This window comes from Vanessa tameamea, chromosome 5, assembly GCF_037043105.1.
Source record: "Vanessa tameamea isolate UH-Manoa-2023 chromosome 5, ilVanTame1 primary haplotype, whole genome shotgun sequence".
Classification (NCBI taxonomy): Eukaryota; Metazoa; Arthropoda; class Insecta; order Lepidoptera; family Nymphalidae; genus Vanessa; species Vanessa tameamea.
This window is the reverse complement of record NC_087313.1, coordinates 10,448,820-10,475,525: the sequence shown is the minus strand read 5'-3', so window position 1 is coordinate 10,475,525 and position 26,706 is coordinate 10,448,820. Positions and strand designations below refer to the sequence as shown.

Sequence of the window (26,706 nt, the reverse complement as noted above, 5' to 3'; positions counted from 1 at the left end):
TCAGGCCTTGTTAATAAGTCGCATGTTTCACAAAAAAGTTGTATAATTATAGCTCTATAAATGTATCCAATTTACTGTCGTAGATTTTTCAATAATTCTATGCATTGGTAACTTCTTTATATGTGTGAAAATTATAAACCCATAAAAGTATACCATATCTAGATTTATCTTATATATTTTATAAACAAAGATTGATTATAATAAGGAATCGAAACGATGTTAACAACTTAGCTTTTATTAGAAAGAAAATTAACATTCTATGTCAAAATCAATTGTGATATGTCAAAGAAGACGTAATACCAAATCAGTGTTTCAAATATAGTATTGAATTTATCATATAAGATGTATAATATTTTATTATTTCTGTCTATTTTCGAGATTGTTCTCGTAGAATAATTCTTCAGTTCATAAATTGCCAAAATCGTGGAAGGAAGTCGTACACCTAGCGTCGCAACGCGTCACCGAGGCATTGAACCGCTGACGTAGACTTTTTTAAGATTCGTAACTAGACGTCACATCACGAGAATGATTTGACGACTTGTAATGTTAGGGCATCAATGAGCATCTTTTTTAGGAGTAACATAAAGAGACGCTTGCTTTTAACGTCACACATAAATTTTAGAAATGGATTTTTGTTAAAAAATACTGAGAAAAAAATTCAACATCTGTAAAATAAATAATAATCAATAGATCCATGCAATTGCTTAAAGCAATATTCATTGCCAATATAGACAATAAATATTGGAAAATTTTATTAACATCTTAACTGTTAAACTTTATCTGGGTCCCTTGTTATCGAAGTATTTATATAATAATAAAAGATCACTAAATATTACATAAAGCAATAAAAATTAACCAAGATAAACAGAAGGTACCACAATATATTCTAAAAGACACAAATGAAGCTTAGTCGCACGGTGGCAGAGACGCGCCGTGCATTTTAAGCCGACGAAAAATGTTCCAACTAAGCTAAAATAGGCTTAAGATAGTGACAAGAAATCGTAACGCCATGCTCACTACATGCTTTTTATTTCATTTAATTACCGTTTCTTTTTTTATATAATCTATATACTTATCAAAATTAAAAAAAACAATTCAAGCGTTTCAAGTTTCAACTAGAAATAGCACGAATATATAAAAGCGAACTATTTTCCGTATTTAACTTTTTGGTTTGATTAATGTGTTATTTTGTTGTTGTCGTGCCGTTGTTATTTTTGGTACGTATTGTGGCGTAAATATCGCAACGCTACATAGCACATAACTTTTTCAGAACTACCGAGGGAAAGTTGCGTTTAATAGCAACATTCAAAGTATTTGCTTGTGTATGTAACTAAACTTCTGATTTATTCATTTATATTGTTTAAACATGTAATGTGAACATTAATATAAAATTTTACATGTATTTTTCTTCTTTTTAATGCAAACGTCACAACAATATTTTTATACATAGCAAGCAGATATTGACAAATTTGTAAGATTAGCTTCAATTAAACTTGCCTTATAATTTGGCTTTTTAGCAGAAAATATTACGACTCAATTAAATTTGGACATACGTTCTTAAAAAATAATATATTAAGAGATATTCATAGTTACGCCACAATTCAACAAAAGAACAAGTTTCTGTCCTCGTGTTTTTAATCTAGCTTAACTTAAATTGCTGCCAAAAATATATGCCTAAAAATATATTAATAAAAATTGTTTTACAGGGCTAACATAAAACCTGGAGTAGAAGTAGTTGCAGTTCTGGGCTAACTAAACGTCTATAGGATCTAAATGTTACTTTGTTAAGGTACACTGGTACATTTCTCAACGAAATCCACTTTATCCCGCCAGCGTAATGAGACTGTGATTATGTCTTTAAGGTTTCGCATCATGGCTGTAATAGAAACTCAATACACTAAGTGCTTGTGATTTATAACCTATATTTACAATGTTATTCGCTTGAACCTGTATATATTGTTTAATCTTTCAGTATAACTTTTATTCTAAACAGATCTGAAATATTTTTAGTAGGTAGCCACGTCAGCGAGTTTCCATTTGTGGAATTCGAGCTGCATGTAGATAAATGTTACGACCGTCTCCATGTTTTAAACCTTCGTGTGCTGAACACAGCGAGTGGAAGTATTGAATGTCTTTAAGTATTGAAGCGTAAACGCAGAACAAATAAACTGTCTTTTATATTTATGATATTGGCGTTGTTTGTTTTAGTTAACAAGTTCTTGTTAGAAATGTGAGTAAACAAACCGGACTTTGGAAGAAATTTCTGAGATGTTTAAAAATTTTAACGGATTTCCATAATCAAATGAAATAAATTCCCGGTGATTTTATACTCTGTGTGACAATTTCGACAGTTCAAATGCTATGTATACTTTTTAATACAAAATAGGTTATTTTTATAAATGCTGTATCTGTCTTAAAATAAATGCAAAAATCCTTTAGTATTATAAGTTGTTGAGGTTTATATGTTCTATCTAAGGAAGCCGCGCTGACGATATCCGCATTGTACCTGATATGAACGCAATGATCAGCAAGCAGGAAGTTACGTTTAATATATCGCTTTACTGCAATTACGTGTTTAAGGATCCTGAAGATAACGAAGACTTAAAATTATTATAAATTAGTGCAAAGATTATCAATTTTTAACATATTTATTTGTGATTTCAATTATAATTTATTTAAAATCAAATTTAATTCAGAACTTTGACAAATATTCAGATGTTAAATTGCCTTCATGGTTAAGTGGTAAATTTGCATAAAATTTCTTGTTGAATTAAATTTAGGACAAAAATAATGAATTAAAAAAGTTTTGATTTGAAATCGTATGTACAATGAAATATGAAATAATTAAATTATCAAGTGAAGGTGATAGCCGACAGAATAGAGCTGTCCCACCCCAACCTGTGGGTATTCTATATAAAAAAGAAACACCTACGGCACATTGTGTTACGTTCCCTAATTTATATATCAGCTCCTCAGCAATCTGTCTAATGGCGGACATGACCCGCCATGCCGTACCAAACCGTAAAAACCTGTTAAATCCTTACTTACAATGTTATAAGACAACGCAGATCCAAATAGTATAAGATTAAGAAAATAATAAAGGTTTATATACAAAAAAAAAATGAACAAATTTCAATAACCAATAATAATTTTAATAAAATGTCACTTATATCACTTTCAATTTGAACATCAATATCATTGCAAAGTTAAATTCGTGCATATTTTTTTAATCTGACGCCAATGTTAAATAATCCAACTGGTTGATTGTCGTGTGTTTAACAATAATCCCATCGATGAGTATATTATTATTTATCTTATTCATTTACACGAAATATAATAATCATTTAACGAATAAACTGTATATAATTCGCAGAAAGTTATAAGATGCGTTCATGTGGTAGTTCATGAAAAAAAATAATTTACAACTTTCTCAAAAAGCATCGTCGTGGGTTGTAATTATCTGCATATATTATCAAATGTCAAGTTCAGGTGAAATCTCGACCTCTAGTCTTGCTACGTGATTTCGAAAAGGCGGTGAAAGTGCATCAAATACGGAAGAGTTGATCCTCGGTACCGCTAGAAGGTACTCTTCATAACTACAATCTACATACACCCTTAATAATAAACCTTGTATACAGTTTATTCCACAACGTTTTGTGTTCTTCGTGAGAATGTTACAGATGTTTGAAGAGAAAAACTTGCATTTAACTATTTATTCACATATTGGTAAGGCAAACAAACAACAACAAATCTATAATATATATCTATAATATTTTTTTCCCTAACCTACCTATATTTATTTACCTGGTGTTAGGGCTCTGTGTAAGCTCTTCTGGGTAGGTACCAATCATCATAAAACCAACTTCTACCAAAAAATAATACTTAGTATTGTTGGGTTCCACTTTGAAGGATGAGTGAACTTAGTTCCCAATTTGGTGGCCCATTTGATGGTCCATGTACCCATTGTATTAAAATTAGAAATCTGTTGTTTTATTTACCTATGAAAACTATTATATTTGATCAAGTAAAATGCTTCTTTAATTAAAAATTAAATTGTGCTGATATATTCGATTTAGAATTAGAATCCTCTGCCAAAATCCCTGATGTTTAAAGTCTAAACTATCTTAACTAAAGGTTAATTTATCGACAATCTTATCGTCGCTTTTAGTGTTTTTTGGTCCAAATCGAATTAACGAAAATAATAAACATACTTTCCGTTAAAAAAAGTAAACTATTATTCGAATTATAAATTGACAAAAATACTTGATAATAAACGTAGCACTAGTTGACTTTACTCAACAACACACGACGAGAGAAATGAACGTCATCCGAAAGTAAAACTGAAGATGTATCCGGGTTTTCTATCGCAACATCTGAACGTCAAGTTAAGTAATTAATAAGTATTACGAGTTAGCGTGCTGTACGTAGAGACGGTTATAACGCGGTCTAGTGACAGCATTTCCGCATCAGTAAGAGCAACTCGTGTACTGTCATTCACGTTTCTTCAATTATTATTTATCGTTAAAAAAAAAACCAGTAGTAGCTTATTTTATTATAGTACAAAAACCAAATGCCATTATGTGTTATTTCTGTTTATTACGTAAGTCAAGAACGTCGAAACGATTCTTAGGTACTCTTTTTTAAAAATATTTATTTCGATATTACCTACATGATACATATACTACAAAATACATACATATACTCGTATTAATACAACAAACAATGCGTCTACGTCGGATGATGTTGTAAGTGCAGCAGAGCGAGCGGCGCAGGCGCATGCCTCGTCGCGAAATGCAGTTACGTATAAGTACCAACTAATAGCTTCCGCGTGCGAGCAGGAAGCGAACACTTTCCCTTTTGCCCGTGCGCAGCAGCCCACCACACTATGCATCACTATAACCCGACTAGATCAACGCGACCCTTTCTAACTTCACCAGCGCGAAAGTAAACGGTTCATCTAACGTAGCCGCTTTATAATGCAGTAAACCAACTAATGAGGTTAAGTATTCGCTGCTCCGTGATGCGTAGCAGCTGCATTTAAATAGGATATATTGCCTGTCGAAGGAAGAGTAGAGGAAGTAACATCAAGGCAGCCTTAATTAGCAGCCGTGAGTCCATCGGCGATCAAGCCGCATGGAACACGCGCTTGTATCGAATGTCGGTCCTGTCTTCTATGACAATACTCGTCACTGTCGCTAGTACATGCTAACCCGGTGAAATGAATTCGATTTGCATAAGATATTTTTTTACCCCTTTCACGCTTATTATAAACTATTGTTACTGTGATATACCGGTTACGGCAATAAACTTGTAAAATGATGAAAGAATGAACGCAAAACTCCTGAATGCGATACCAGTTTAAAAAGTAGTCTATGAAATTTTAAGTGATTTGCTAAAGCACAATACAGACGCGAAGGCGCCTTTAGTTGACCCATATACCATTCACGGACATTGACTCCACGGCGTGGACTCGCTTCACCCGCAACCGGGTGGCCGGGCCTTTAGAATTAAATCATTAGCGTCTTTTTAACCTTTTCACCGTAACGGTTTTTGCAATTCATTCGGATGATATTTTCACAATCTGCTAGAGTTAACCTTAATTATGATATCGCAGAATAAATACCGATGTTTAGAAGCTAACGTAAGCAACTTGAATAGAATTTCTTTAGCCGTTATTTACTGTCAAGATAGTCCTTTGCTCCATTTTCACAACAATCTAAAATTTCGGCTAATTACTATTACAATTTAAATATTATTTTATTAGACAATGAACACATAGATATCTGAATCTTCTACGCTGTTTTATTAAAACATTCTTATATATATGTGAGGTTGAATTCCTAACGAGCTTAGATATTTAGAGTGATACGAAAACATACATCAACATTCTTTGTTACGATTGAGTAAGCAGTGTTGTGATACGGGCATTGCAACGTTATTGTTTTCAGCTGAATTCCGAAAAGGCCAGGAAAAATATGGCGACGATCGAACAGTGCAGAGTTCACGATCGGGCGGTGACCCCCGAAACTGGGGCGGGCCTAGTCTGGTCTTTGCGGATATTTTCTACTATAAATTCTTTGGACACAAATCTACAACATACCTATTAAATGTATAAAATGTGTAAATGTATACAATTTAAACGAAAATTTTTGTGCTTTTCTTGGACTCGGTAAATTATTTCTTTCAAATGTTTTGATACCAACACTATTTCATGAAATTTTTTATAAATTCTTTTAATTTTATGAAAAAAACGCAGGAATATATAATTCAATGAATTTTACATCTTGTGATATAAAAAACACGAAAGAAGCGGCTTTAAATATAGAAAAATCATCAATCATTACGAGCTACTTTTTACGCATAGGTAAAATTAGAATTAAAAAAAATAAGATTACCGTACAATTATTTTATTAAATAATCAGCCTTCAGTCATTATCTTACGGAAATAATCACTATGCACTCATTTTCAATTAATAAAAATTCAGTTTTTACGAATCTTTCAATTTCCAATCATTCGTTTATAAAAAGTACAGGTGAATAGACAACACATTCGATTTTTTTTAATATTCGATTTTTATGAAAATGGGAAGTTATTTTAGAAAAAATGTATTTACGAAAAAGTTTTATAAAATTATGCCATTTATTTAAAAATATATGATGTCGCATAACATTTTCTGACATTTGAGAGACTTTCGAAGTTATTCTTATAGAACTGTACGTGACCTGTTAAAATGATAACTAACTTATGACCTTTTCTTTTTAATTAAGAATACTACGACATACATATTTAGTCAAACAAATGTATACTGCCTTATTATTTAATACTCTTTATTTTTTTAAACATTTTACAATAAATATTACTTTCGTAGACATAATTATGGCAAAATTATCAACGGAAAGGATATAATTGACTCTACCCCAAAATTAATACAAAGGTAAAATATTTATTAAATAAAAATACTAAGTTTGAGCATACGAACAAAAAATGCTTATTTTTATAAACAGAATTGCAAGTCATATAAACATTATAGTTAGTAATAGTAAAGTATACAAAGTCATCAAAGTTTAACTCCATTATAACTTGAAGTTTGAGTTTGAAGTTAATTTGTAACAGAAAAACAGGAAAAGAATGTTCTAGATGTAGCGCATGAAAGGCGTAAATTAAAATAACACAACATTACGATAACGTAACAATATTTGCAGTATTGAGGCCGCGAGACCTTAGAGATTACCGCGCAAGGAAATCGTTAACCTACTAATTCTGGCATTTCTTTGAATATACTGTTATTTTTAAAGTATTTATTATTATTGGAACAAATTAAGTGAAACATTATCAATACAAAATACAAGTGTGATTTAGTTTAGATTTATACCATAAATATATCATTTAGTATTAAAAGACCCTTGCGAGGGACAATCAGGTTTAGTATTCCGAAAGTGATAATTTTCAATGCTTCCTCGCTCGATGCAAGAACAAGTGCAGGCCACGATTTAATCGATCGGACAATTCTCCGATATTTGCCAGCGTGAACGCGAGACACGAGTAAAAAATAGTTTAAAAGCCATAAGTTCGTTAGTTGTGGCTACAGAGAACGTTGCTAATCTAACTGACCTATATAATGTGGGTGAAAGACCTCGTAAACTACTGCCGCCAGTGCATTATTCCCGCTACAATACTTTACGATGCGAGCAGCAAGCGATTTTCCCCTGTATCGCTACTGTAAATAGGACACAATGCTCCGCAACTAGTGAGCTACGTAACTAATGCGTTTCACGGAATCATTTTGTTTAAAGCTCATTTATAGCTCAAATAATATCTAAAACGAGAGCACGCAATTACATCAATGAGCACATTTCACTTTTGCACACCATGTGTGTTGAATAATGATATGTATGGAATAATAGAACTGTAGCCTTAATGATGTGGCCATTGTGTTACTACGGTTTTAAAGTATAGTGAAAACTTGTTATTTTAAGCGGATGTGATTTCATTATATTTATATAATAATCTTTAAAATCGAAAGCTTCTTCAAAATTGTTTCTGTATTTTCTAACATAAATTATACATATGTGCAGTTAAAAGAAAACTCACTGTGTTAGACTATATGATGTTAAACGATGTATGTGTATTTTATACTATGGTATATTTGATTATTTAATCGATATGTTCTCATTAATCATCGTCCGTTATTGCATATTCTGATTATTCTCATTAGGCCGCTAACCCCTTGAACGTAAAACTAAAACGAGATTGTAGAGAAAAATTTCCAGAGTTCGAAATTTTGGTGGTGATGAGTCAATGTATGAATGGGTTTCCGCGTATTTTAATATAGATTACGCAGGGTAATGGCCTGTGTATGTTGACACCCGCCCCCTCGTATCGCAACGAGGGGGCGGGTGTCAACATACTTGTTGCCTAAAAATTTGTCATAATTACTTCTGACAGCGGCCTAAGTGTATACGATTCTTTGAACTTAGTTTTAGAACTATTTTAAAAACGTACTTATTTATATGAGCGCAGTGTTTAGAGACAAATACATTGACACGGTAATACAAACAAAGTTTAAATCATTACATATTTTTTACATTTTTTTATTTCAGTATTGTCATTTTTAAAAAACTTAACCATAACATAACATTAGCAGTCGCATTTTGCTGATACGTAATCTTAACTAATACTAGTTTAAGCAACTTACATTTTTATTTGTAGACCGTATGTGTATCTGTTCAACCTTTTTCCTTCATCTCTACAGGAGGGAAGCGAAGGCAAGGTGATCTCGCGCCTGTGAAAAGAGTAACAAAATGATTTGAGTTATTATACTAGAAAAACTCAGCAGACTTAGTGCTGCTTGTGTATATATGTACATATATCAACTGTCGATCAGATGAACTGCATAGAAGTTAAAGCGCTGCAGCTCTATCTAGTGGCGAGTTACAGCAAACAAAATAGACAAAACCTTCCACGAAAAAATACATAAGTATATATCAAAATAAAAATACTAATATGCATTTTAATATATAAGATTAATGAATGAACTATATGGTATTATACATAGATTTGTAAGTTATTCTTTTCTCAAAACACATACAATCTTCACAAATGGTTAATTGACCTTAATCAATAAATTAGAAAATTCCAAATATTTTTAAGATATATTAACGATCTCGTTACACTGTTATCTCATATACAAAAATAAATGTATCTTCGTTTATCTCGTAGGCGCTCTTATGCCATTGATCTCATTCGGATTTGTAAACGATTGCTGTTGACACTAGCGTAAAAAAATTCTTGATAAAGTCATAATAAGATGGCGCGCTAATCATAACATATACTTAAACAAAAATAACTACCAATTGAAGTACTTAAAGAGTAAATTTGAAACAAATCAAACGATTAAAAATAAATACCATTTTCATATTGTGACACGAAACTGCACGCAATATTTAATATCGGAAGTTCAGATATATCTATTGAACCTGGCTCGAATACATTTGAAACAATTTAATTCAAAATATCCTCAAAATAAAAATTGTTAATAATATTACATGAAATAAGTACAACAATATTCATTCATATGTAATTGAGAGAGTTGTATCCGCACACTCTGATAGTGAATAGATAAAGTGGTATAATTCAAAATTTTTTTTTTTTTAGGTTAATAATTTAGAATGGTGTAAAATCCTTGTAGATTTGATATTAATAATATCTAATAATTAAGTAAAGTTCTATAAAAATATGACACCCAAGATAGAACTGGAAAAGTACCTTTGAATTCATTTCTTGTGCTTAATTTGTGTTACTAATTCATCGAAAACGTCGAGATAAAACCTATATATCGGATTAAAATCAACCACATAGGATCCATCAACCCAAAATGGAAGATGGTGGAAGCATTATATATCTAAAAATTTTGAATTATAAGGTAAACAGCTCTATTTTATTATATAATTATCCATACTGAATAAATCAACTGAATTTTAACATGGTTAATAAAATCGAATACAAAGACTGACATGTGTTAATTAAAATTTAAATTAAACAAAATAAATTTGGCTAAATATTTATGTCCATCGCAAAATCAATTAAGCAGGGAACTCGTTACTAATAATCTAATCTAACTAACCATATCGGCTATATATAATTCCAGTTTCAAGTTTTCTCCGTCGTGTCTTATGCAACGGTGCATTTCATCTTTCTTACTTTTATCAGAGCTTATTTAGATTGAGATTTTTTTAGTGGGCACTGTAATATGTATAAAGTGTGCGTTAGTTTCTTATCTAAATATCATACTATTTTTTTTTTAATTCATATTGTTTAGCACAGATAATATTATATTCAAATTATTCCTCAATAACAATCATAATCGCAATAATCATTTCATTCTTCCCTTTATTCTATGATTTAGAGTTTTCAAAAAATTTAATAAAAAAGGTTACTTTTGTAAGCGATTCATAAAAAAACAAAGTCATAAACATTTCAAAGAAAAATCATATTGTTAAAACTTACAACAATCAACAAGAAACAAAAGTATAAAATAAAGTATTCGCTGCAGAGAAAAATGACAAAGTTTAACCTGAACTTCGTTTGATATTTATACGTGGCTTCGGCAAAATTTAAGAGGCTTCTTTTTATTGTTTCAGTGATGCCTAAATATTTTTTTTCATTTATGTCCTAATTTTTAATTTACAATTCAAAGCATAACATCTCAAAAAGCGCACGTAATGATCATTTAAAACACTTAAACTACTGTTAATTGAACTTTAATAATTTAAACTATTGGAAATTATTCTATTTTATCAAACTAAATTTTTCCAACCTGAAGTATTTAAAGAGGCGAGATCCTTAGCAGTAAAACAGACCGGATCCTTCAAAACAACAATCCTCGTTAGTAAGTCACTCTTCACTATCGTACACATAAACGTTCACAATCCACTGAAAAACGTATCACCATGAAAATCGGGAACACGTCAGTTCATCCGAGGGACGTGCCTTCGAACCGGTGTATACACATGGAGGTGTCGGATCGGAACAATACGGACGTGCGGCGCAGGGGACAGCAGCGAGCGCACGGCGCGCCGGCGGAGCGGTGACTGACCGACACACTGCCGCACCACCCCGCCTGGATCGCTCCTCCGGGACCGTTCCGCCGGGAATCGGACCCTCGAGGGCCGCTTTCCTCACGCGAACCAGCCACACGTGCTCCCCCGGACCCGTGACTCATGCTCTCAACAGGTTCTGCTCTTCATTGCACCTTTCCACAGTTCCATCTCCGCGAATCGTAAGTGTCTTTGACCTTTTCATTTATTGAGACAATGCATCGAACGTCAATATAAACCACGTGTGTATACAATGCAATATTGTATTCAAGCAAATGGGGATTAAGATCTGATCGGTTAAATAATATTCAATACTTGAAAATTATAAGCAATTTATATAAAGAAGCTTACAATGTATGCTTAGAAGTATTTTAGGTTATAATTAAGAGCACGAATAACAAAATAACACACGTCTCCGGTCATTGGTAACGGTCGACAGTGAAAGTGCCGCAGAATAAGCGAGCTCACTTTGCAAGGCAGTTGCGCCTCTTGTTAGATTTTCTTCGGTATTAGAAACCCTACCTTCAGTGGGCTTTCTATTGTTACAAGCAATCACGATTCCAATAGTAAACCAATATACAAGTATTTAAACTATAAATCTATTAGCTATCGCTGAGTCGAGCTCGATAATTGAAAATTAGCAATTGCTTAATGAAAGTAAGGCTTAGAAGTTAAGACAGAACTATCTATAAATTTATTGGATTGTCAGGAAATACAAGAAAGTGTAAGAATCATACATAGTAAACTTTATCAGTCGGCATAGTTGTAACATGATGTCTTGTCATACTTAGCTTTGATCATTAAGCGCGGAGCAATTATACATTTGAACCTCTATTAAGAAAAGTTTTAGGAAAACCGGATCACTTAATTTTTTTTTATAAGTAGTTGATATGTCGCTGCGTAGGTGAATGGCCTTATGACCTGTCAACAGCTATCTACCGCAGTTATGACTCTTACGAGTCTTATTATGTTTATCCTTTTATATACAGAACCTTAAGAAAGGATATTTATATATTTATATATGAGTGAAATACCACGAAATGGGCCGATTGAATTAAAATTTTGCATAGTTACTTCTTTCACGACATAGAGACTCATAAGGAAAGGGTTTTTGGAAATTTCAACGGAGTTTTAGTAGGAGGGGAAACTTTGTATGAATTTTACCCATACGAAGTCGGGACGGACTACTAGTTTTATACAATTAAAGATATATTTAATTGCGTATATTGTACAGTTACAGTGTTTGAGATAGAATGGATTAAAAAATATGTGTGCAAACACACGGTAGAAATAAAACTTAATATATATAGACCTTAGGCCTTAAGAGTTTTAAGTTTTAAGGCCTTGTCACTTTGTCGAGATTCAAATCACAACGATTCTAGAGAATTAACTTCAAGCCGTCCTTATAGAAATAAGTAAAAAAATATTTTGTACAGAATAGTTAACTAAGTCACTTATAAATGGGCTGTATTTCTAACGGTCGCATATAATTACAGTCATTGTTGCCTTGTAACTACTATCAGTAGCGGCATATGTGAAGTACTATTGCAGTGACAATGTGATTCTAATTTCCTGTAACAGTTCATTCACATTTTTAAATTTTTCCTCTATTTTGTAATCCATAATTATTATTACTTCGGTAGAATCCAAAAATTGGCCCAAAAAATTTATACTTCTGGGCAAAAATCTTTTATTATATTTAAAAATGTTCGTTTGAATTAGTAAAAATGCATAGAATTAACTAAAAGATTAAATAAAGGTTTCTCTATATTGATATGATCCAGATTACCATATTTCATACACTTAAACATAAAATTTATCCATTTTTGTTTCAGTGAATATCCACCAACTCGTAATGGTCAAATAAGCTCCAAGCCTTGTTTATCACGAGAGGAGACATTCGTGCTAAGAATTCGATGGTTTATTTTCAAAAGCCAACTAGAATACTGTCAGTATATAAATATATTATATAATTTTGGCTTTTATTTGTGCCGAGATGGCACAGATTATTTTATAGAGTATTTCCAATGTCACTTGCGCTGGAGAAGACACGATGGAGATTGAACGGTACGGTCGAGATTAAAGGCTTAATTTAAATTTGAAGGCAGAATAGTGGTAGAGTCTATGTTAACCCATAACCTAAAACAACACAATAATAAATAATTAGATAAACATAAATGATTATTAAGAACAATCATAAAAAAATTACAACTTAATTTTATTACGCTCACTGTATTTACATAAAAAATTACAAAGTGGACTGAACACAAACATTAACAAACATTCAACATCAATAGGGCGAGGAACTTTAGGAGGGAGAACGGCGCATATGGGATGGAGGAGTTGTCAATATATTTGTCACTGAATCAGATCTGACAGATAATATGTCCATACCATATTTATACGTCTAAAAAAAACCAAGTCAAACATGCTTTGCTTTAAATTAAAACATATTATACGTATATATGTTATATACAGTACCCTAACAGCGTTATTTTATTTAGTATATACAATTTCCTACTAACCGAGGATATTTCCGTTACAGTATATTTCCTGATATTACATATATCTAATGATTCATTATATACAACGGACACGCCGACTATGATTAATTGTAACGAAATTTAAAAAACAAATTAGGCTTACAAGTAGGTTTTATACACAACCGATTAATATTTTTAACTTTGTATGGTTGCTACTGATTTGATGGAAAAGATCGATTGAAGGAATAGATCAGTAGATCGTACACGTGAATCATAATTGTATAGCGTGTTCGAACCCGGGCAATTACAACTAAGTTTTTATGTGCTTGATTTATATTTTGACAATTTATCACGTTCAGCGGGGAAGAAAAATATGTCTCCAACCACAAGTTTTCAAGCAGCGTAGTAGATTACTCTCCAAGCCTTAAGAGGGGTAGACTTTGTCCAGCAGTGCGTAACTATTTTAAACTTTTGATGTAATATACATTTGAGACGTGTAACACTGTTGGTCGGTCATTAGAGACTAGCTGACTGTTATCTTCCATAACCCGATGGGACGGAAATTCCTAGAATTTATACTCTATAAAGGAGTATCCAGACTTTAAACCTAGGAGGTGTTGCAGCTGAATGAGCTATAGAACATAGTCAAAGTCATATCAAAGCCAAAGTTATTTTTATTGAAGACTTAACTAATATATATATGCAAATCGAAATCAATAAGTAAATATTTACAGATCACGATTCTAACCCCCTGACATGTCGTCAATCTCACGATAACATCCGAGCCTGCTATTCCAGGACATCACATCACCATGTTGCACTTTCATGTGAGCCAGAAGAGGCCACCTATCACGGCCACGCTGAAAGCATAGCAATGTTTCCAAGATAAGACTAATTATTATTTATTATAAAAAAAAATATTGTTCATTTTAAGTTGTTAAGAGGGGAGGATCGTTACCACCAACTGGCTGGGTCATCTATGTGGTAGAGCCAGAAAGTGGTATTTTTCACTTAAAATTCAGTAGATCTAAGGCTTTAAAAGCTCGTTTGGACACAATCCTGAACAAAACCAAACAGAAATACTTAGTATTGTTGTAAATCAGTGTAACTACAGGCACAAGGGACACATAACATCTTAGTTAGTGCCCATCATGGATGAAAATGAAAAGATTCTTATTCTTCTCGATTCTCCGTAGATTCCGCTATGAATCTTAAGAATTATTAATTTATTTCCGCATTATAATGTGTAATATATAATATAATTATAACGCGATGTGATGTTTCGTGTGCGATGCGACGATATGTGAATGACTTTAGGAAATGAAGCAATTATAATTAATTTATATTAAATTCTATTAAATCGATTATGATGTATGAGATTTCATGTTTTCTTGGGGGGAATGGGCATGGTCATCTCTGCCCTTACCTGCGCTACACTCAAAATAATTACTAAAATTCGAAATGTCAACGAAAAAAGTTTTTTTTATGTGTGAAATGAACCAATCCAGTTACATAACAATAATTTAGAGATAATAAAACCAAAGGTTCTTTCTTATTTAATTTTATTTATTTAAATAAAGCTCAGAAATCGATAATAATGGGGTTTGACGGTATGTGATGATAAGACGTAGGCTAAATAAATAATATTCATAGAACTAAGATGTTATGTTCTAGTAGCTTGTAACAACACAGGCTTACTTGCACTTTAAGCTGAAACGACAGTACAAAGTATTGATTTTAAACTATAGAAGCGGTAGAATAACTGATAGAGTGGATGGAACTGGAAACTTCACCCGAGCTGTCATGTTCGCAGCCGAAGCTCGAGTATTTGGATCGCTACTCGAAGATCAAGTTGTCTGAAAGGATACAAAGATAAGGAATACAACAACATTAACAGCCTGTAAAATTCCCACTAGTAAAATACACACTAAGGCCTCCTCTCCCTTTAAGGAGAAGGTTTAAAGCATATTCCACCACGCTACTCCAATGCGGGTTAGTGGATACATATGTGGGAGAAAATCGTTGAAATTAGATACTTGCAGATTTCCTCAGTATGCTCCACCGCCGAGCATAAGATTAATTATAAACTCAAATTAAGCACCTGAAAATTCTGTGGTACTTGACACACGTTCTAACCACTGGGCCATCTCGGCTCTCAACTGGGCCGTCTCGGCTTTTAAGGAATGATCGGTGTATATTGTTTAGAAACAAGCTGAACGATGTTTAAATTGATTTTGTTCTACTTAAATGTTATTGTTACAAGCTAAGCTTTGATACAACAATTTTGTTTCTGGCTTCAGATTTTTTCCGACAAGTTTAATCATTAGATATATAATTATAATAACGATTTTTTATTTTATTTTAACTGTCTGTTAAATGCCGTTTGATCTTTATAGACTCTGCAACTTGCGAACTAATTTATACTTATAGTAACATTGTAAAGAGTATTTATGGGAACATAAAATATGACAGGGAAAGATTAATTATTGTGAACATTATCTTTATAAGGGTCAAAGTATCGATCAAACGACTAGACGGATTTTAATAAAACTTGGCAACATTGCCTGTATGGCTGTGCCTTGGTTTAATATACAATAATGTTTATTCAATTAAAAAGATAACTTAGAGTTTATAAGTTATTTTATTTATTTCATTTTATTAAATAGAACAATTACATTTTCATATTTATCGACAAAAAATCTACCACGTATATAGTGCCAAAATTACATTGGTATAGAAGAACCGAGAGAAACTTAGTGGGATTATTTTATTGACTTTTTTATATATGATACTGTTTGGAATTCCCAAACAGGGCATTCCAAATAGTTCCATATAAAGTTAACATATTTTAAAACCTAAGAAAAAAAAAGAACAGAAAACAAATATTTGAAGATGTAAATCGTGGAACTATAACATTGTTCGTAACATTAAATCAGAAAAAAACATATTTCACAGGATTTTTTTAAGATGTAAATATAAATCATTTTCTTATAATTCGGACTATTAGGTTTTGTCGGCTTTATTCGTAAAGCGCTTCTATCATATTTTATGCTGGGAATGATGTAATAGATTTTTATTAAGATTTTTTTTTAAAAAGGTCTTGCATATTTTCGTCTTTTTAATTTAGAAGGTTCATAAAATAAAATAATATAATAATTATTGTTTTAATAATTTGATATTTTAATTATATTATGACATTGACAAAGAAACTCTGAATGTATATCGACTACGAATAGTTCTCTAAGACTTACTATGAGGTCATATTATCACAATGAAGGGCGTCTTTAACATGATTAATATAGCGAGCGTACATGCGCCGGCACTTCCCCATTCCTTTACGTGTGTGGAAGATTGACTGATTGGTAGTAGATGTGCGTGTGTGCGTCGGGGTCGATGTTGTTGTACGCAGGAACGATTACGCAAACCGCGGAGCTTCCCCGAGGAGCGAGGTCGTTGGCAATGGACTCAGTTCAATGTCACCAAATATATCACCGAGCGGTGCACGGCGGGCGTGCGCTCTTGATACTTGGATAAGGATGGAGCGATGTACTGTTGAGTGATTTTGATCGTAATACTGTTGATTGATGTTATTACTTTTATCTTTTAAAATAAATCGTACTTATACAAATAAACATGGAGGTATATAAATTTTCTGAGATCCTTTACTTACGAATTACTATATATCATTTAAATTTAAATTTGAAATATATACATTGCATAACTACTTAAGTATGTATAGTAAAAGTCATATTTAATATTAAAATTTCATCCGATCTTAATTCATTTTACTTCACCTAATTGAATTTAAGATGTATTACAAGAACTTTCTTATTAATAACACCCATTTAGTAACGTTATAGAAAAAAACCTAGGACCAACCCTGGGTGTATAATTAGGAATTGGCAACAACAAAAATTATCATCGAAACTGAACCAACATTTAAAATTTCAAGTCCGTAGGATAAGAAGAAATTGTCCTAATTCAGCTAGCAAAATTTGACCTAATTACACAAATATTGTAAGTTAAATAGAATCTTGTAATAATAAAACATAAAACGTAATTTGAATATAAAAACAAAAAACCTTGAAAAGAGAATAGTTAGACATAGTATCGAGACGTATCGGGCGAACTCTACGGCCGGGCTCCTGACCGGGTCGATGACCGCACTTTTCGGCAGGCGCCCTGAGTTTCAGCTGTAACGCGATCCTGCACGCACACATACACTTGATGTCCGTATCATAACGTTCTCACGCATACACAGCTACACCACGATAATATGGAACCGGAAAACCATTGTCGAAACGTCATTCGTATCGATAAATAATCAAGCGTCGGAGTCTCTAAAACGGTCACGTGACTTGGAACTGAATGTGTTAATTCAATACATGTTAATGCTTACAGAGCTCTGTTCCGTAGTCAAAATATGAAAAAAAGAAATTATAACTAATATATACTTGTAACCATCTCAATTTAACATACTTTGACGACTTATTAGAATTTAGAATTTCTTAATTTTGATCTTATTACCCGAGTTAATTGTAATACTGTTATTGTAATACTCATAGTTTCCAAAATTTTTATTTATAATAATTATCATTGATTTATTATCTGTACAAGATAATATTGTAAAAAACTGAGATCATCATATCGCAATTTTTTTGATTATATCAGTATTTTAAAGATTTTCATTCACTCAAAGTTTCGGTAGATAGAGTTGTTAGATTTTCGTTCTATTTTTACTAATAAAATAACCTTTTAAAATTATAATTATTATTTGTGTTGTACGAATACATACGGTATATATCTTTTTGCAAGAATATATGGCTTTTAAAAGGGATGTAATTGAAGATAACGTTGAAAAACGTTAATGCAGTTTTAAATTTGGAGCCAATTTTGAATAAAAGTTTTTTTTTTAATGAATCTTAATTCAATAAAGGTTTTTAAAAGTTTTTTTTAATTTGTACGTCTTGCATTTGTTTGATGGAGGTTATTTTCATTTATTGCTAACAGAGAATTTCTTTACAACTCTTTTTTTTTAAATGGTTGTACTTGTATGATATGAGTCGGGAGATAGTCGATAGCACAATACACGATAGATGGTTTCTGGAAAATCTGCATCTATTGGAATAATATTTGAAACATGGTAGTCCACCGACCTAAAGTGGAGCAGCGTTGTGAAAGGAGCTCAAAATCCACAGCCCGATAGCAGTTTGCAATCAAAACCGAATTTGTATATTCCACAGAAATAAAACCCGACAAAAATATTTAAGCAACAGACAAACAGTTACTGATTCGTTGTGTATGTATAAATATTTCCAAGAATTACGTTTTCGTAAAATATATAAAATATTTTGAACGCGTCTGACAAAATGATGTCTAGGCATTGACCTTCATCGATCGGCTGCTTCAAGGCCAGTCTGCCAAAACCTTCAGCCGTGAACCTTTGAACTTGAAGTGAACGTACCCTTGACTGGAGCAGCGAGGTCTTTGCCCGGCTATAATTAAACTGATAATGATAACAGCGCTCGTACAAGTTGCATATGTCGTCGGAATATGAATGTTTACACACTTTTATGTTTGAGTATTGAATGACATTTATAATTCACAAGCATAATTCTAATTTAAAAAGAAAAATATTGTATATATCTATAATATCATAATATATTTATGTACTTGACTCAATGATATTGTGTTGACTAATATTATATACTGTTGCAATTATTTATCAAAATTTTTTCAAAGCGGCAACATTTTCAATCCGTTTTGTAATAAAAACAGTTTAATATAAAACCCAATTTTTTTATTAGTTTTTGTATTTGGTAGTTTTAAATTTACTTACCTTACTTACTATTTAAACAACAGTGGCATCGGAGACTGAGGCTATCCACGTATTGCCTTGTGGTTGGCCCTAATGTGCTTAAAACTATAAAAAATATATATTTAAATACAGATACAAAATAATTACAAATTGGATTGTAGTTACTCAAAGGAAGAGAAGCAGCAACATTTATATGCTATTTTAGTTTACTTTTATTTAAACTTAACGAAATTCGACTTATTCACATACTTAAATTAAAATATTCAAAGTGGACTCCAATAAGGGCTCAAAGTACAAGGGCTCATATCACTGAAGGGGATCGAAATTAGAGGCCATTATATACAACGGCTAACGTTTTAAAAATAATGGAAATCCTTTGTTTCTTTGAAAACAATACACGGATTTTTTTATTATTTCATCTTGAAAAAATCCTTTTATATTATGATTTTTTGTCTAACATGTGAAATAATGAAATTAATTGATGAAACGTTTCTATTTCAACTATCACATGAATAAAACCATAAGTGATATTTTATAGTAGTCATTGTAACTTTGATCTATGAGTAATTTGCTATTTAATTTAAAAAAATGATTTTAAACAACAGAATTAACGAAAAAAATTAAAAGTATATTATTCTTCCAAAAAGTATCAACAAATGGGTTGAATTTAAATCCAATTCTGTTATTGAGGTTTAAAAATTATAGATTAAATAAGAAACTTAATACGTATTCGAGAATAAAACTCTTAAAAAAATATAAGTACATATGGGATACAGTTCTCAGAGTCACGCCCAGAAAAGTTTTCTTTCCTAGATTGATTCTCGCAATTAAAACATATCTCTAAATTATACGTAATTAAGATATATATTTCATTCATATTATGTCATTTAAACGTCACGAAAGAGTAATTGCTAAGTTTCTTATCGATTCTTTTCGGTAGAATGTTGAACTCCGAGCCGATGGTTACTTTAAATTCAATTGAATTTTGTCAATCGATTGATTCAAAAGTACTTGTAAGAGCCCACTTGAACTTTATTCAAGTAAATACTTATTTTTAATACATTAAAATCTCTAATACTATCCAGAAGCAAGCATAGATACGTAGCTGGTTAAAAATAAAATGTCTCCTCTAAGCATTAAAAGGTTATTCACCCAATATTTGGGCATCGTTCCTCAGTTAAAGGACTATTTGTCAAAGGAATCTCGTGTGCCTAGATTTAATACGCGAACTTCACGGTTCTATTTTGGCCCAAGTATTTTTAGGACAAAAGAAATATGATTTGATATAATTTAAAGGTTATAATAGTAATATTTATTTTATATATTTTTTCTTCACTACGTTTTTTATAAGTAGTTTGTACATAGATATTCTTATGTAAGTGTATGGCTGCACCGTCACGTTTAATTATGATGTCCGGAAGAGACGGCTTCTACATTGTACTTATTTATTTATTTAGTCTTTATTACACTCAATATATAAAAAAAACGGTAGAAAATAAATGATTTATGTTATGTACAATAGAATAAATTGTTGATAATAATAAGTTGTAATTGTTATACAGATTTATTCGATGTTGTATTTGAAAATAAACTGATGTAGCCGTCCATTTCAAATGGAGAAATTTATGTTTTGTAACGATGAAATTTACTCTGCTGTATATCAAAGTTAAATAGAACATGTTTTGTGCGTGGTGTACTGCTAGCTAGTGAGAACGTATCTCACGACATAGTAACTATCTCTCTTCCTTATATATTATTGTTGTTATATTAATTAAGATTGCTTGCTTCGTGATTCTGTACATGATTTGGGTATATCGGTGTTATATATATTTAAATGTAACGGTCGCTTATAACTTTCTTCTGTATAATAATTTTAAAATTCTTTGTCTCTATTCCACTCAGAATTTTAAATAATATGTTCTACCATAACGTTCATTTGATGATACTCAATTGTCAAATAACACATTTAATCTTCTGTATTTTTTTTTTTTAATATAAGGCCCTACTTTTTGTAAACGTGAATTGACGACATCGTGACCGCGAAAATAAAACATTACCTAAACTATATGCTATTCTTATACATTTTTGATATGCTCTTCGATATGCTTATCCGCTTCTCAGAGTTGCATAATAATGTGCGCTTACGCTTGCATGTATGTACATACATAACATACATAACAGACGCAGGCGCAGCACTCACACTTCAAACTGACACACGTGTACGTTCACATGCACACGAGATAAGAGTCCGGTCACTGACCCTGGGGAAATGGCGCCTGAAACCGCTCTATGAAAACAATCGCTGAAACCGGTTACATTTTATGTAAAAACTTTCGTACGATTAAATTTAAATAACGATTAATTTTATCGTATGATGTATACAATAATCTCTAACAACTCAAAGAGAACAGTGGTTTTCAAAGTTATTTTAGTAGAAGGTACTTTGTTATTAGTTAGAGATGATTAAATATAAGGCTATGACCGATGAAGAGTACCTAAGTCGTAAACAATAGTTTCGAGTTATTGTTAGAAGCAACAACGCTCGGCGGTCTCTGATCTTGAATGGAGTGAAAGTGCTGCAGATACCTACTTCCTGACACGTGGAAAGTGAACGTCGCATGCGCCGGTTAGCCCTGCCTAGGCAATAGATAGTATCTTGTTCAATAGAAAACCAAGAAAGTCGGGTTCAACGCACCCGAAAAGGTATTGCTACAGCAAAAAATAATACGTAATACCACCAATGGCATCGTGTTAATTAAACGAACATGGCATTGCTACTTCTCTTAGCGAATTGAAGCGTTTTCGAAAAGTTACTAGATGTTACGCTGTTTTATGTAACAAATGAGATATTAGATTGTTCTACCATACACGTCTTACACAATCAAATATTTGTCGAAATCTCGAGTTAAATTTGTAATTCACTCATTTCATAATTTCAATGAATATTATAGAATTTTCACGTCTTTGATAATCCTAATATGTTTGGTTCAGCAAGTAGAGGAGTATAGATTACGTTTAAATAAATTTACAACGCATATGCCCCCATCACATCATGATCAAAGCTATCATAATTCATAATTAAGACAATGAGCATCACTTAAAATTATTTCCTACGACAGAACAGTTCGGATTTATTGAACTTATACACTACGAGTAAAGGTCACACAACGGAGTTAAAGAACCAAATACAACTATGTACTCGCATTATTTTCGCTTAAGAAACGATAACGGTCTTAATAGAATTGCTAACTCGAGAAGAATTTTGATTACTTTACAGTATCGTATTCGCTTTTATATTTCGTAAGAAAGTAGTTGGTGAGGAAGCTTTCGAATTTAAAAAAATTAAAAAAACATCTGATGTTACAGATAAAAAAATAACATAAAAGGTTTTTTATTGTTAAAAAAATACACTACTCCTTGTAAATTTAAAGCCTTAATATCATAGAGAATTATAATGAACGATCTCACTATAGAGTGTCAACGATGTTTGAACAATTTCCTTTAAGCGACTATAAACCAGACGCCCCCTACAATGCAAATACAATGCTAAGTGCATTTAGTAAAACGTTCACTGACTAGTGATATTTACGTTATCTCAATAGATCGATTTTACATTTGCGGTAAGAGTTCCTTTGATTGATGGTTTCCGGATCAATGTATGGACTTAAATATTGAGATGGATTCGCCGGTGCGTATGAATGAGGTGAGGAATTATTCAGGTGATGGATGGCAGGGCGTTCAACCCCGCGGGTCGTGGACCGGCCGAGTTCCAGACAGCTGATCGCGACCGCACGTCACTGATGTGTATGACTAACAAATAGTTTCGCTCCGATATCGATGTCCGTTACTTATTAATTTAAACGTGATTTATTGACGTAACATCGACGTGTAAATGCGACTTTATTTTACATAACTGAATTGAAATCGTTTCCATCTTATGTTAAAGTATTTATTTTTAGCTATTAGTGATTTAATTTTACAATGTATGATTTTTAAGTTATTTTTCCTTTAAAACATTCTTCAAAATATTTTAATGATACAATGGGATGTTGGAATTTTAAAAATGCTTAAAAATCACAAAATGTATCTATTTTTAGAAGAAAGAAAGAAAACATCGAGAGAGTTTATTGGGGGTTGCAAATGAAACGATCGACTTCGTGAATAATTCTGTAACTGTTATTTGAAATTAATAATGACATTTAAAAAACCAAACAAATTTAGGTTCCTTTTTTTAATCCATTCTTCCCAGTTGTTTTCTTTTCCTATCCGGTGGATTATGTTTTGATTAGTCAAAACTTAATGTAGCTAGAATATTTAAAGAATAAATAAAATAAAATTGTATAACCACTGAATTAAATATTATTAAATAACTTGTTTATTAAATATTAAAATAAGTAAATGTCTGTACCATTGATATAATAGGGTTAACGTATAATACGTATTATTAAAGGTAATAAAATTATAAGTTACAAAAAATATATATCATATTTTATTATTTGATAAATGAACAAATTCAGAATTATTGATAAAAACTTTAAAGGAAAACAATACCTATAGTAAACAATTAAAACAAATAAAATTTTTAGTTCTAGCTATTCGATAACAGATGGCAGTGTATCAAGAAAAATATTTGGCGTATATTATTATATAATTCGATAAAATATAATACAATATATTCAGTATGCGGCTTTCTACCTTTTTGTATTAATGTCAATTACAATGTCAAATTACAAAAAAAATATTATATTGACATTACAGTCGTCATTTTTATAGCATATATGTAATACACATTTATGAATATATTATTTTTTTCAAAATCTTGCTGTTAATTTAAATATTTTGTGGTGTAATATAATTTTGCTTTAAAATGCAGCATAAAGAGAGAGGTCCCGAGGAGAGCCATGAGATGAGAGAGCAGCGCCACATGCAGGTCCTATATTCGAGGCATACTCGAGAACGACAAGTTTTTATGCAAGAACTTAATGAGATCCGAAGACGAAAAGAAAAAAATGTGTTAAAAACTGTTAAAAAACTGATTGGTCCGACGTGGTTGCATGCCCTTAGTGTACCTCAAAGAAACGCATTGAACTCTTTAGAATTCTCTATTTATCAGGATATACTTGAAGGTCGTCCTGTGAGAACTGCAAGTATTATGCGTCAACTCGGATTATACCCAAGGCCAAACAATGTAGACCTTATGAATTGTGTTCATTTTGGTCGTGATGACCCGAAAAAAATGTTAGCTCAGCTGTTTCTTATTACCTACGGACATCCGATAGAAGGCAAAAGATCATTGTACGACCTTAATTCTAGACTTATCTTATCAGCCATCTTATACCTGGGCCTTGATAACTTACTGGAACTTTTAAGAAAAAGATTTAGGGCTACAGATGTAAAAGAATCACCAGAGAAAAAACCAAAATCAAAAAATCTTACTCCCTTACAATCGCCATATTTGCAAGATATGATTGCGGTATTATATTTGCCACCTAAAAGGAAACCATTTAAACCACTTCCTCTTCCAGATATAGACGATCTAAACGAAGCGAACGAGCCATATGAAGAAGAGCCTACCATACCCAAACCGCCACCACCACTGTCTCCGCCTCCACCACTACTGTCTCCGCCTCCACCACTACTGTCTCCGCCTCCACCACCTAAAAAGAAAGTACATCGCTCGTTTTGTGATAAGTTAGCAGGTTTCGTGAAAATTGAACCATACTCTTCGTTCACCACAGTCGCTGTAAAAACTTTTACTCAAAGAAGCCAAGGTCATAAGCTTCGAGGATCTAAAATGTGTGTAGAGGTAAAGAAAAGTTATGGTATCAGCATGTCACGACCGACTAAAAGTTTAAAACGAAGAAAACTTACTGCTCCTGATACTGGTATTCCGAATGCGCAATATCAGATCCACGGTGTTTATAAAATCCACGGAAAAACAGTATTCGTGCTTGGAAATGTCTCTATATTACCCTCAGATGGTGATCTGATTAATGGTGGTTATAGATATATTGGCGGAGAATACATTAACATACATTGTGGTTTCCGAGCAAAACCACCACCTCCGAAACCTGAACCTTGTGATTGCGTCAAGAAATGGCAAAACACCGTGTTGAAGTATGTGAAGGAAAACAAATGTGTATGTGGACATCATTACGATTATGGAAACGAAGGCACATTTGGTCCAGAAGAACTGCCATACTTTCAAAAGGCAACGAAATTTTCTCCTTATCAATTCAACTATCAAACGATTTACAACCTCGATCAAAAGCATCTTTACATCGAAAAGGAATTTAAAAGAATTTGGGACACAGACAGCGCGCTTCACATAGATGATGGTGTTGTCGTCGAAAAGAAAGATAAGAAAAAGAAAAAAATTAAAAAATCTTCCGCAACGTGTCTCGGTGAAGCTCCGAAACCTGAAGACTACTTAAAATGTGCCTTGCGCCAAATGAGGCGTATAAATATTGCGGCAAAATTACCAGATATTCATTTAGTACCCGAATTGAAAGAGTGGATGAGAATGCGCATTTACGGTCCCTTCACACGATATGCGAAGAAAGAAATGTTACGCAAAAGTATAGCTTTTTGGCAGACGTTCTTGACGTTAGCACAAAAGAGTTTCGGGCATGTTTCTCCTAAGAAAGACCCAATGTATGCTGGTCACACTAATTGGATACATAAACAGGAGTTGAATGATAAATTTCGGAAATCCACTTTTCAATATAAATTGGAGCTATATAGGTCATACGCGAGAATAAACAATCTGCTGTGGCGGACGATGTGCCAAGCTGAATTCCCAGATAAAAAGTTTCGTGAAATATATTTTTCATATCTTTATGGTCGCATAGAAGATTTGCACTTAATGCATCCATATAGCACAAAAGAGACGATGGAACGTAAGTTTGCTATGGCCAAGAAGCGATATGTTTGTTCTCCCCATGGTGTTGAATCACAAGAATAACTTTTTGTTAAATTTAAATGCATAATATTAAATTAAAATGCATTTTCAATTTAATAATGGTAATTATGTGTCTCATAATGAACCTGGGTTATAAAAATTGCTAAAAAATAGGTATATATTTAATATAGATACAGTTACGTACGTACGTCCTAAAATATTAATCGTTATAATACAAATGAATATATTTTTTTTATAAATGTAATGGGGTTGATATGACGATTTGTTTTTCCATGTTCGTGAAACTGGTAACATTAAATGACTATGATTAACAAATTTTAGAGCATCAGCTAATATTTGCTGTTAATCGAAACAGCTAGTGTAAATAAGGACGTTTAGTTACGAAG

The 26,706-nt window shown here is 32.2% G+C and overlaps 2 protein-coding genes across 2 annotated transcripts in view; one reads left to right on the top strand and one right to left on the bottom strand.

Moving 5' to 3' along the window:
- Positions 1-11,098, bottom strand: part of Hr4 (Hormone receptor 4) — an 84,742-nt gene extending 73,644 nt beyond the window's left edge. Inside the window, exons 1-2 of the mRNA XM_026628774.2 lie at positions 10,818-11,098; positions 8,697-8,783 (exon numbers count right to left, since the gene is read on the bottom strand). The gene's annotated coding sequence lies outside the window, so the exon portion shown is untranslated. The remainder of the gene's footprint in view (positions 1-8,696; positions 8,784-10,817) is intronic.
- Positions 11,099-24,166: 13,068 nt separating this feature from the next.
- LOC113392524 (uncharacterized) lies at positions 24,167-26,364 on the top strand. Its single transcript, XM_026629010.2, has one exon. It carries the CDS (start codon positions 24,266-24,268, stop codon positions 26,360-26,362), a length of 2,097 nt encoding a protein of 698 aa, XP_026484795.2. The 5' UTR covers positions 24,167-24,265; the 3' UTR covers positions 26,363-26,364.
- Positions 26,365-26,706: the final 342 nt, after the last annotated feature.